We start from the raw sequence: 14,492 nt of genomic DNA, 5'->3' as shown, positions 1-14,492 counted from the left end.
TGCTACATAACAAACCTTGGCCAAGTAATCCTTTAACCAATGGCGAAACAGAAATAATACATTTGTCTGAAAGATTTGGCCATTCTGATATACAAATCCTGTGTTTTTTTCAAGAGCACCTTTAGGAAAAAATATTCCACCATCTCTTTCGCTTCTCCTAAATGCGATCAAGAATGATCCAGTTTAAACACGTGAGTGTGATTGTGGTTTAAAAAGATGAATTTAATAGTGATTTCAAAAAATGCATTATGAAGCACTTGGCAATAACAGTGATTTCAACAAATGCTTTATACAATGCAGCAAATTGGATCTATTCATTTATCTTGCAATAAATCTCTTGGCCATTTATCTTGCAATAAATCTCTTAGCCATACCACAAAACATAACTTTGCATGATTTTAAAATGGCACTGATTAATAAACCACAAAATAAATGCTTAGAAAACGATGGCTGCTTTTTCACCCACACAAAAACACAACAATAAACATACAATTTGAAAAACAGAAGATGAAGAATATACAGAAGATGCATGACTACTTCACCTTATTAAAATATAGAGTACTTTGTAATACTAGGTATCACACAATGTATACAAAATGCTTATTTGTAAAAAAAAATTCTAAAATAAATTTGGGAAAATACTGGATGTCTAGAAAATAGGCATTATCAAGAGCATAAAACTATATAAAGCATGAATTCAATACACTATCAAACATGCACTCTTCACAATACGTTCTGAATATGAGTATGAAGAAAAGCGATAAGCAAGTCATAAAAAGCAATTAACAAAATAACCTAACAAGAGAGTCACCTGAATATTAGTTTTATATTTCAACAAAATGTTCATAACTATTAATATATCTGTTGCATTATTTTATCAATGTTTCAATACCAGCTGCATATAATTCTTTGGATTGGTGTCTTTGCCATATTAGGATTTCCATCTTGAACATCATCATCATCTGCAAAGTTCCCGTTTTTTTTTTTTTTTTTTTTTTAATAGAACAAATAGGTACTGCTATTCTTAGTGCTATGGTTCTCCATCCATTGTGATGTTGAGTCTGCCTCCATATGAAAAGAACACCTACTTCGGTTTTCATTATAAACTTTGGAGAAGCACTTCAGAAAATTTCTTGACCCACTCATCCACAGTTTTACGCAACAAATAATTTCTTCCATAAACAGAAAAAATTTTGTTCTTGACTATCTTTTGTTTATAAAGTCCTTTCACCCCCCCAAAAAAAAGTGGATAACAGTACACTGCTCTTCTCTATTGCTTGCCATTAGCATTTTCTGTGTGAAACTTTCAGCATTTTCAAACTGAACTGTGAATATGTAATTGGCACTTTGTTACTAATAAACTGATGGTTCTGCCACCTAGTAACATAAATGGAAGGTATTTATTGCTATTTGCAAACACATCATGCCAGTTTGTGAAATAAAGGCTTTCCCTCATACATATATATGTGCATGCAAGTTGTACTATATCTACAATATGATGAAAAATCAACTTTCTGCTTAGCTATCAGCTTTCCATATTTTAAGAACACAGCAACTTACTACATCACCTTTTAGAAAAAGCAGCAATTTAAAATAGTTCACCTCAAAAATCATAACATTTTAGAACATTAGGCAATGAAAATTAAATTTCAATACGACTAATAAATGTGTTCAAATCTGATATTTAAGTGTTCAATTTGGAAGTTTGTATCTTCAAAGAACACTAATTTATGAAAAAGGAATTAATGATGTTTAAATTTTTATTTATACTTCCACCACACTCATTTTGACACATTACCACTGCAAAAGATATAGATGCAGACTGAAAAGGAGACATGTAGAAATAAAAAAAAAATTTCATATTAATTTTTTTTTAAATTAGAAAGCACATTTTACAACTTGTAAGAAATTTTCCCTTTCTTTACCACATGCCTCCCACCAGTTTGAATCCTGGTGAGCACACTGCTGACTTTTCATTTTTCTTGATCTGAAATACACTTAATGACTCTATATTCTCAGCCATGCTTAAATTATCATTCTTTTAAAGTTCTATGGAGTTGAATATCATCATGCATTATTACACTATTTATAGTATACATGTTTAATTTATACAACTACAGTCTGCTTTAGATTTCTGAAAATATTTTAGTTGTCAGACTGTGTTTTGGAGAGCAGATGTTTTGGTTCAAATTATGTGCTAAAATCACTAAAGCTCTTTCGTGAAGTCTGCAATATTTTGCTTTTGTCATAATTCAAACATCTGTTTTAGCTCAATGCCTGATACAAAAGTATTCATGCCTTTCACAATAATGTGTTAAAGCATACATTCCTATGTACAGTTGGAACCAATTTGAGCAGTAATCATGAAGCTGCTATCTAGCATATGCAACCTCGAATTACAGCTAATAACTTTGCAAGAACAAGATGTTGCTGAAATGCTACGATGTCATTTCCACTTTTTCCTTTTCTGAGAAAGAGCACTATTTTTTCTTTCCTCGCACTGGATGCCAACTTTTTATTTTCCATCGCCTTATTAAAATGTCTTAACTGCCTTTTAACTCTTTGAGGGGTGGTATATAAAATTGTTTAAATTGTTATAAAATTTGGCATGTATTGTAACTTATGGACCCTAAGAACACAAAATTGAGACTTTAAAAAAATCTAGAGTGAAATCCTGAATTTTGAGACCCTGTATATATTTTATACAGGTCCCCTGTATGACATTTTCTTCCAGATAGCTGCCAATTATTAATTTTTATTTTTAAAATTAATTTTGCATACTTTTGATATGTGTCTATAGAGGTGTGCGCTTGAATATAGTTTTGTAAGTCTTAAGAATAAACATTTTTTTTAAATTTTGCTAGAAATTTTAAAAATAAAATGTGTTTTTTCAGGCATTTTGATGATTACAACCCAGCTGAACATATTTATGTAAAATATGGGTAGAAAGCTTTATTTAAATACAATATTATTATTTTATGAAAAAAAATTAGCAAATATAACACTGCATGTGTAAACCGAATCATGCTGTAATTGAACTAGTATAATGTTACAAGGAGATGTAACTCAGCCGACAAATAAAATTTTGAAAAATGAAACATTACGACTCAGCTGAAAAATTATGTTGCATTTTTAAAGTTATTATATTTTATTCTTCAGATAATATATAAAAGAAAACCATGCTTCATGCTATGATAACAAGAATCTGCCCCAACACACACTTTTTATTTTTTGTAAATATAGCTTGTAATATATCTTTTTGTTCAGGAAGAAATGCCGTTAAATGCTTTGTTACAACTCAAAGCTCTTATTTCGATTTTCAACCTCTTTGGACTCCTAGGGGCCTCTTTTCAACTTTTGGATAAATTTTGGTTTGCATCTAAAATTGGCCTTAGAAATATTTTCCCTCCTTTCGCCACCTGTGAAAATTTATTTCAAAAACCACTTTTTTGTATCCTAACTCAGTGGGAAAAGTTCTCTTGTGTTCCCTAGTCTCTCATCTGAAAGTAACTAAGATGATACCTAAAGAATAAAAGCATGCTTTCAAATCAGCAGTTTTGCCATTACACTAAGAGATGGACCTAAAATGCATTTTCATTTCCCATATTTTTAAGTGAGCTTTCCGTTTGAGTGATAAGATCACAAAAAGAAAAGAAGGCATGACCCCCCTACATGACAAATTAGCTGTCAATCACCTCTTTTCATTTTTGCTGCATTCTAGGATTTTGGAAAACACGAAGCAACAGGTGTCTTTAGAGGCTAACATGCCACATTTCATCCCTACAATTGTGTAACGTTTTGACGCCAGACGACAATTTTGAAATCGATGAGTCTTTCTCCTGGGAAAGAGTGAAGTGCTGAAATTAAAATTTTAGCTAAACAGAGGCGAATGAAACTCGAGTGGAGTAAACAATAAAATAAAACTAATATACTTGTATTCAGTCCTAGTGCAGAGTCAGTAAACTCCACATCCCCCCCATGAACATAACACTGAATCCTAAACAACTTGTAAATTAATGATAAAAAATTATTGCATCATAAGTTGTTATAATATAAAGAAATCCTGTCATTTCACAGAGTAGAAAAGAAGAAGACTGGTGCTGCCATCTATTGGCGTACTACCTTCAGTATGGGCACCCCGGTATATATTATATACTGGTCTTAAAATCATATAAATAATCTCTTAATTATCACTTCTAACTGAAATGAAGTAAATATATAAAATTCAGCATGGGTACATCATGTATTTGCAGATTTTCAATTTTTTTCTTCCCCTCCAATAGAATTTATGAATCTTCAAACGTGATACCTTGGAAAGAGGTATATTAATTTCATAACTGCAAAATATTGAGTATTCATAGGGTACTGCTGCCATTTAGAATCAAAGGGAAATACTAGAAACTTACGATTACAGCTTTTGGTGTAAAAAAAAAAAAATTAGCATTTTTAGGAGGTTAAAAAATTGACAAAAAACTGGTATATTAATATACCGGTTCCCTTTAAAGGGTGAAAGGACAAATATCAAAAGATAATGTAATCCATTATAATACCTTCTCGAAATAAATAAGATTAGTATTTACTTTTGATGTCAAAATCACTAACCTACACTTTTGCAAAAACACCAATAAGAATAAATTTTACCGAAACAAAATTTTTTCAGTTACACAAGTAAATACCTACAGATGATCGAAAAAAAAATTTTTTTTTTGAAAATAACTCTCATTAAAATTAGAATTTTTTCATGAAACAAAGTGCTATAATTCAACAATGCAGTTTTTATATGCTCTTAATTTACTGACTCAAATATTTACATACTTGAAATTAAATAATAGATTAATTTGTAAAATAAAAAAAAATAAAAACTGTCAGAACATTCTACCATCGTACAATCTACATTCTACAAGAAGTTTTAAGCAAAAAATAGTATGGAATAGATTTGCTATTATTCTGTTAATCATTAAACAAAATGGCAAAAATGTTTAATAAACAGAGCTTCACGAAATACATAAATTAAAAATTACACTTCTAGGAAAATGTATCTTACCATAGGTTCATCAGTTTTTTTCTGAAACTGAACAAGACGAACTCGAGTGACAGTTTCAGCTTCAGGCCCAATTTCAGTTTCCATTCCTTGAACACCATTAGTATAGCAAGCAACTGGAGGAGGTGTTACACAAATTGCATCTTCTCCATATACTTCATGAGATAATACATCATGTGCTTGTAGTAAGGACTGAAAAATAATTAACTGCACATTAAAATGACATACATTCAAATAAAAATAGTAGCTATGTCTTTTTCTTACAATCAACCTGCACTGTATGCCTAAGATGATCCCTATTACAGCAAAAAGAGGATGGGTAAAATGTTTTAGTACATGTAGTTAAACTTCATCAAATGCTATGCAGGCTAAAATTACCTTAATTAATATTAGGAGAATAAAATAATAGCACAGAGAGAGACATTAAAAGAATAATAGTATCCTCATAATAATTATCCTTTCGTCGAAGATGGCTAGTGTAAGAACTTGATAAAACTACATTAATCCCTTTTCATTACAGCGACTTCACATCAACTAGACATGCTGAAAAACTAAGAAGAAATGTTTAAATTTCTTACATTTATAAAGGAGCAAACGGAGATTACTATCACACATACTACAAGTACCAGTGCTTATGTTACACACATGAAGATATTCATTTTATAACATTTTCAGTATGTTTCCTCAGTAGTATGGAGTATTTTATTTAGCATCGATCTAACAACTTATTTCAGAAATGTAATAGCACAAAAAGCTTATTAAACTTCCATAAGGTGCTTATAGTAAGGGAAGTATAAATGAGCTAAATAAAATAATCAGAACACATTCTTGATTTAAAATTATGCAGATTCCTTGGTACTCTTCTGTTATCAGGACCGGATTCCGATGTTCATTTATGCATGTATATACACATACGTACATACATACATATGCATAGACACATACATATACTGCATATAAATACATACTTTTTTTAATACAGTCCCAATAATCCAGTCTGAGTATCGATTCCTCTGGCAGAATGTATCATAAGCTATATTTGTAAAACAAAATAAAGTATCTGCGGGTAATTCGCTCCAGGGCATACTGTGGATAATAGTGAATGCTACATAAAGCTGAACATTCATACAACATACATAAATATGGTGAAATTTAATACATGAATGTGCCATGGTAAAACACATTGCATATTGTGTTACTTTTTATATCATAATATTGATAAAGCAATGCAAAATTTTCTCTATATTACAGTTTGCACTACCTCTTCCTCGGTGCATTAAGGAAGAAAGTTCGAAATTTAAGCTGATCATTAAAAGGTGAGTCATTAAGATATAAAGTTCCTATACCATAGAGTATAAAGAACTGTTTCAAGGGCTAGTAAGAATAAAAATATTTCTTTTACCATCAAAGCAATCAAAACACTTTTTATGTCTACAAATTTTATAATGAAAATTACTTGTGCATACCTGTATATAACATAGAATAAGGAAATTTCACTTTTGCAAGCTTGATTGATTGACTGTAGTTTCTGGCAGAAAAACCTTACAAGGTTATCTGCACCAAACAAGGGGTAAAAACAGTAAATACAAAGTATGTTAAAATTTCCATATGGACCATTACTATACATTTTAGGCGAGCTAAAAACAGATTAAAGTTTATAACAAAAGTCAGTATCCTTTAAAAAGTGGAACAACTTCTGATGATGGCATTTCCCTATTATGTTGTTTAAATCTAATTTTAAACATTTAAAATGTTTTTGATGAAGATAATTAAAACGATGACATTCTAATAAAATATGGTGGACTCGGATCTTCATTACAGTTCGCACAAACAAGATTCTTCTCGCCTTTCAGCAAATATTAGTCAGTCAGCTGACAATGAACTTTCTCAAATAGGTCAAAATAACTTGTTCCCTTCTGTTTTTGAGATAGACAACCCACATTCAATTGTGGGTCTAACATTTCTGAGCTTGTTATTCATTTGGTCAGCCCAATATCTATGCCATTTATTAAAATGTTGATCATCCTGCTGATATCTGTGAGCGGAATTGGAGAATTAGATATTGTAGTAACAGTTTCAGCTGTAATGTCCACTGGTTCATTCCCTTTTGTGCCAACGTGGTCGGGGATCTAGGAATAAAGAATCCGATATCCCCAATATTTTAAAGTCTGATTATGCTTCAGAATTCTGGTAAAACTGGAATGTGAATTAAATTTAGGCTCCTTGAATGATGTTAGGACACTTAAGGAATCTATATAGATAATGAAATTCCTGTGCCGTTGTTTTGACAGAAACATTTAAGCCTGATATACTGCAGTAAGTTCAGAGGTAAAAATGGAGCAAGCTGGGTGTAATCGAAAGCCCAGAATATTTTTTCTACTACAAAGGCTGCATCAACGTGATCTCAGCATTTTTATCCATTTGCATATAGAGGGACATAAAACGACATCTCACTTGTTCTAGATTTATCCCAGTGTTGGAAGGTATCTACAGACTGAATTTTCCAGTTCTCCCATAGTCGCATCTCAAAAGGATTCTCCAGCTGTGTATTTATATTAGTCATATTATACTGTTCTAGTAAGGTGCAAAACCAACCAACCCATGTCTAACCATGTTAACGGGAGCATGAATCATTGAGTAAATATAAATTGATGGCATTCTGAATCTGTGACATGATTTTAAAATAATGATTAAGACAAAGATGCCCACATCTTAAACTTGGAGCAGTCTTGTTGTTTTCCACTAGAGAAGTTCTAAAGCAGGGGTTCCCAACCCTATGCCTGCGGGTACCATGGCGCCTGTTGACCGTTTAACCTGTGCCTGCTGCTGTGCAATCACAATAAATATGTTTTAGTTTTCAATAAAATTCTATGTCACAGTTTTCTCATTTTTAATGAAATAGAAATTGCATCCCAACACAAATACGAGCACAAAGCGAAATGCGACTGATTTCTTTTCTTTTTCTTTTTTTTTTTTTTTTTTTTTTTTATGTGCATCTATTATATAAACTCTAACACACTATAAATTCACTTGAAAAAGTAAACGGTGCCTGCTGTCCAACATATATTCTAGAATGTGCTCTTAGGGAAAAGAGGTTAGGGACCACTGTTCTAAAGGCACCAGTGCAGATACAAATTGCTTGGTGGTGTACTGGATCATGTTTGGCAAGTACGGAAGGCCTTGCTGACCTGTAAATGACTGATCTGTGGTCAAGTTTTGAATGGATAAGGGATCTACAATGTACGTCCAGAAAATAAGTTCCATTTGGTAATGAAAGTAAATTGTGTACAGCTACAGAAAAGTTATTTATGGCACAAAATTCAACAACTCTTAAACTACTTTTCCACATAACTGCCGAAATATTGCAGGCATTTGTCATAACGTGGCACAAGTTTTCGTATACCTTCTTCATAGAAATTTGCCGCCTGTGTCTTCAACCAGTTGGAAACAGTTTCTTTCAGCTTGTCATCATTGTTGAAGTGTTGACCGCCAAGGAAAGACTTAAGATGTAAGAACAGATGAAAGTCGCTAGGAGCAAGGTCAGGGCTGTACGGAGGATGGTCAAACATGTCCCGGCCAAATCCCTGTAGGAGGTTTCTCGTCACATTTGCAGCGTGTGGTCGTGCGTTGTCGTGAAGAAAAACAACACGCTTATTCTGTATTGCGCGGCGCAATTTCTGAAGTGTCTCGTAATAAGCATCTGCTCTGATTGTTTGACCACGCGGTAAGAAATCAATGAGTAAGATGCCTTTCCAGTCCCAGAACACTGTGCAAGTCATTTTTCGAGGTGTCAAGATTTGCTTCAGCTTAAACTTTGCTGGGGATGAAGTGTGCCTCCATTCCATTGATTGCCGCTTACTTTCAGGGGTGTCGTAAGAAACCCAAGTTTCATCTCCTGTGACTGTCTGTGTCAGAAATTCTTCGCCGTTTTCAGCATAATGGGTCAAAAACTGAAGTGCACTACCCATCCGTTTTGTTTTGTGTTGCTCAGTAAGAATCTTTGGTACCCAACGTGAGCAATGTTTACGAAATTTCAGTTTTTTGGTAACAATTTCATGCATTAGTGATTGTGAAATTTGGGGAAATTCCATAGCGAGAGCACTAATTGTAAACCTTCGGTTTTCATGGATCTTGTCATCAATCACGAGAACCAGTTCTTCTGTAACCAAAGATGGACGCCCACTTTTTCATCGTGCACATCACTACGTCCGTCATTGAACTTTCGAACCCATCTTCTCACCATTGAATCACTCATCGCTTTTGGTCTGTAAACATCGCAGATTTGCCGATAAATTTCACTAGGTTTCACTTTCCTCGCATTCAGAAAACGAATTACAGATCTGATTTCACAAGCGGCGGGATTTTCAATCAACACCGACATTGTAAACATGCACAACAAAGCATATGTGACTGACAGCGATCTCCAAATGGCACGCGTTTCTTCTCCTTGATACAGAGCGTCTACTGCGCATCCGCGGAACTACGATCGCAGAGCTGCAGCGGAGATAAATTGAAACGGAACTTACTTTCTGGACGTGCCTCGTATATTATATATATATTATATAAGCAGCAATGTGCTTCGATCAGCTCCCCACAAGGTATTTGACAAGACTTTCAAAATATTCATAGTTTTAAAGCATTTCCTTCTTAGGAAGGTGATATTGGGAAAGGAAAGTTAACTTATGGTCGAACAGCATTCCTCGGAGTTTTGCGTCCTTTTCTACCGGAGTCAGTACATCTTGTAAATAAAGTTCAGAGTCAGGATGAGGAATCTTCCTATGACAAAAATGCATACACACAGGGGAGAAAATCTAAAACCATTGCCTTGCGACCATTTAACTATTCTGTTCATAGAAGTTTGTTATTCTCTTTCCACATATTTTATGTCTACTCCTCGACAACTGAATTGCAGGTCATTAACATAAAGCATACCATAAACTGTAGGAGGCAGCTGTTATAAGATCGAGTCGATTTTTATGCTAAATAGAGTGACACTTAGTACACTGCCTTGCAGAACTCCCGAGCCTTCACGAAATTCCCCAGAAAATGACAATCTTCACATGAAACTTAAGATCCTGTAAGAAGTGTTTAATAAAAATCGGCAGGTTTCCTCATACGCAGTTATTGTACAAGTCATAAAGGATGCCGTACCTCCATATGGTATCAAAAATTTTCTCTATATAAAAAAATATAGATACAAAGGGGATTCCTTTTAATGAACACTTTATGGATATCAATTTCTAAAAGTAGAATATTATCAACAGTTGCCAGTCCTTTTCTAAATCCACTTTGATAAGGGGATATAGAGTTATTTATCTCTAAACAGCGAACCAGGTGAGCGTTGACAATCTTTTTAAGCAATTTGCTAAGACAGCTAGCTAAAGTGATAGGGCGGTAACTTGATGAATTTATAGGATCTTTTCCTGGTTTGATGATTGGGAATAATAAAAACTGTCCTCCACGCATTGGGGAATACTTGCTCTTTCCATATTCTGTTGAAAAGGAAGAGGATGGTTGCCAATGACTTACAGGGGAGATGTTTTAACAATGTACAGTTGATGCCGTCTGGACTAGAACATGATCTTGTCTGTAACACAACTCTTCTCATCTCTGGCATTGACTATAAATTTCAGAAGTAGGAGAATTAAAATTCAATCGAGTGTTTTTTAATGACCATCTTTGAAGAGAAGAAGGAAGGATGAAAGTTAGTGCTACTTGAAACAGCTGAAAACTGGTGTCCAAATGGTGTTTTCCATTTTTTGCCTGCTGCCAATTGTGGTATCCATTTAACTTTAAGATGGAGAGTGTGTGATCTTTGTAAATGCTGCAAGCTTTCCGAACTTATTCCCCACCTTCTTACTTGAAGTAAAGGAGTTTATTGAAGACACATATGATATCCATGTATTCCTTTGACTCTTCCAACGCACTTGAAAGTTGGCTCTTTCGAAAGTTAGCTCTTTCGAATATTATGAGATTTAATTCAGTACCATATCACCAAAAATTTTCTACGCTTTTCTTTGTTTTCTGATGGCCTCCTTGCACTCAGAATTCCAGCAAGGCCTTGGGTATTTTGGAAAACTTAAGAGACACTTTTTGGATAGAGATATCAGCTGCTTGTATAATTTTTTCTGTAGAAGTCTTCACAGAGTGATCAGTATCCATATCCTTCACCATTTCTTCAGTGAAATAGGCATGATGTGAGAAAGAGTGCCAGTCAAATTTATCTAACAAAAATTGTGATGTTTGAGAGACAGAATTTCATATCCTATGAAGTTTATGATAATAGGAAAATGATAACTACTGAATGGATTATTCCCAACATTAAAGGAGAAGAACGGTATGAGTTGCAAGAAAACAGTTGCAAGGTCAACCAAGTGGAAGATCCCTGTTGGCTGATTTAAAGTTAAGTACTTTCTGTATTGTTGAGGACGCAATGACAGTCGCCATGCAGCAGCTGTTTAATTTGCTTTCCTAATGGTTTGTGCCTTTACTACCCCACAGGGGACTGTGTCCACTGAAATGACCAACCAAAAAATACAGTTTTGGTAGATAGGCAATTAAATCCTCTAAATCTTCCTCATCAATGCTCTCATTTGGAGGTAGATAGATACTACAAACAGTAATCAATGTCCGAATGCTTACTTGTATGGCAACTGCTTGGAGACATACACTGCTCGACATTGAAAATGCCACACCAAGAAGGAATGGTCAGAAAGTGATGAAATTTGGAAAAAAGACAGAGACAGCAAGCAGCAATAAGTGATTTTTACTCCAAAATGATAATCAGAATACAGAGCGAGAATGGCGTCGGCTCAGTAGAATGTAGGACCACCGCGGACCAAGAAGGAATGGTCAGAAAGTGATGAAATTTGGAAAAAAGACAGAGACAGCAAGCAGCAATAAGTGATTTTTACTCCAAAATGATAATCAGAATACAGAGCGAGAATGGCGTCGGCTCAGTAGAATGTAGGACCACCACGGACAGCAATGCACGAAGAAACACATCTAGGCATAGAGTCAATAAGAGTGCTGATGGTGTCCTGAGGGATGATTCTCCATTCCCTTTCAACCATTTGAAACAGTTCGTCTTCTAAACGAGGCAGGGGCAGAGTCTGCAAACGATGTTCAATCACATCAAACACATGTTCAATTGGTGAAAGGTCAGGAGAGTACGGTGGCCAGGGAAGCATCCGTATACCTTGCAGAACATGTTAGCAGATGCGAGCACTGTGTGGTCAGGCATTATTCTGCTGAAAAATTGCATGGCAGCCCCTGAAGCTAGGGGATTGCCACCGGCTGCAGTTCATTATCCAAGTATTGATGAGCTGTCATAGTGTCCTGTATATGAACTAGAGGTGACCTGGAATCGTAGGCAATAGCACCCCAAACCATTATGCCACGTTGTCGCGAGGTGGGGCATTCCATAGTTACTGCCAGATTAGATCTGTCTCCACGCCGACACCACACATGTATGCGGCAACTGTCACTGGATAAACAGAAGCGTGACTTATCTGAAAACACAACATTTCGCCATTCTGTCATCCACATCACTCCAGTCCAGCACTATTCTAAACATTGGCGTCTATGCTGTGGGGTCAATGGCAGTCTTTTTAACGGACGCCGTGAGTGCATGCCACGTTCAACCAATCGACGGGAAATACTTTTGGTCAACACGGGAACATCCAGGGTGTCTTGCACATGCTGCAGAATGGGGGTACAAGTGACTTGCGGGACCGCCACAGCTTGTCGGCAGATGCGTTTTCAATGTCAAGCATATTCAAGCGGAGAGTACTTCAAGGACAGTTAATTGATGTAAGCAGATCGACACTGTAATGGCTTCGTGGTTCAATAAGGGACCATTTAACAAGACAAAACAAACATTTATTAAAAATATGGTTCGAAGCATAATAGTAAACTCAGAGCAGTACATCGCTCCTACAAAATAGCGAAATCTACAACCTCCCTCTTCTGAGGCTAACATGCAACTCTCTTAAAATATATTAACCCTTTTTGGAGAAGAGGCTACACACGGCAAGCACGCTCTATTGATCGCCAAACAGTCGCCAGATACTACAGACACCACCACTTGCACATTCATTGGACATATCTTTTCTTCTTATCGAGTACCTATAAAGCTTTGCAGTGTTGTCCGGTTTGAGAAAAGTTTCTTGTATTGCTAAACAAACAGGTTGATATGTATAAATAAGTTGTTTAATACTGTCAAGACCCAGGTGAAAGTCACAGCAGTTCCACAATATGAAAGTGGCCATTAGGAATGTTTATAACTTCAATGCTGTTTCCTTGTTTTGGAAGGCAAGGCGTGTTTTGGAAGATCTGTGCTTCCCTCTATTTCCATCTTGGATTCTATGAAATAAGAAAAAAGAAATCCTTTCAACAGAACTTTGGCAAGGTTTCTAATTCTGGAGCTTTTAATTTTCTTTTTTGGACTGTCTGTTTTTTGCATTTTTATCTCCAAACTTTCTATTGTCCGTTTGGAAGGAAAGAGGATTTAATATTTTTTATTGCCATTTGTTTCTGAGTCAGGTGCTTTTTTCCCGTAAACTATGGGAAGCTTCATGCTTATTGATCGATAAGATTTGGTGGGTTCAGCTAGGAAACTTTTTGTCTTGGTTGAACTGTGCTATACAATTTCCTAGACTCAGAATAGTTTTTTTTTTAAAGTAATCTTAAATATGCTGTATTTTTTCCTCTTCTTTCCATTTAGGGCTCTTTTGTGAATATGACGGATGGTCGGCATGACAGTTTACGCATTTTGAATTGGCTATACAGGCCTGACTTTCATGACCGGTCATGGAACTGCGAGTACACACCAGCATGCAGCCTTTGCATGACCAAACCATTGACACTTGAAACAGCACAGTGGGGTAATGTAAGGTCTGATAGGACAATTCAAATATCTTGCCTTAATAGCTTTCGGTAGCTCTGAAGATGAGAACATTAGGATAACATGCTTTGTGTTAACAAGTTGTCCATTCCTACAGATTTTAATTTGGTGAACTTCACATATTTTGCTCAGCCAGTTCTTTTAACTGTTCTTCCTCGGGGACTGATACCAGGTCTATTTGTGAAACAACATATCTGGACATGTTCATGTTCAAAAACTTAATGTGGGGACACATTAATAGAATGCTCACCCATGTCATTTTTAGGAGAGACGATAGCGCATCAGACATCATTTCAATAAGCAGAGATCCTGAGCTTTTTTATGTATTCTGGCTCTCTAGCAGTAGCTACAATATGCTTGTGAACAAGGAATGGTGACAGACTTCCAAGTTGACCAGTAATGACTAAGAACTATGGACTTTTATTCGTTTTAACTATGGTAGAAGTGCATATTCACTTGCACAGCACCAGGATTTTTCGTTTCTATGTTATTGGGGGAAAAATTTAAAGTTTCTATATTGAAAATAGGAAGGATTCAGGTCCGATC

General features: G+C 35.3%; 1 protein-coding gene across 1 annotated transcript in view; it reads right to left on the bottom strand.

Moving 5' to 3' along the window:
* Positions 1-14,492, bottom strand: part of LOC118183902 (peripheral plasma membrane protein CASK-like) — a 367,998-nt gene that overhangs the window by 125,478 nt on the left and 228,028 nt on the right. Inside the window, exon 13 of the mRNA XM_085807886.1 lies at positions 5,045-5,233. Coding sequence (XP_085664012.1) covers positions 5,045-5,233 — 189 coding nt within the window. The remainder of the gene's footprint in view (positions 1-5,044; positions 5,234-14,492) is intronic.

Source organism: Stegodyphus dumicola, chromosome X1 (genome assembly GCF_044657685.1).
Source record: "Stegodyphus dumicola isolate Sdum_Otavi_A_Nest chromosome X1, ASM4465768v1".
Taxonomy (NCBI): domain Eukaryota; kingdom Metazoa; phylum Arthropoda; class Arachnida; order Araneae; family Eresidae; genus Stegodyphus; species Stegodyphus dumicola.
The sequence above is the reverse complement of the archived record's forward strand: the minus strand, read 5'-3'. Positions and strand labels throughout refer to the sequence as shown.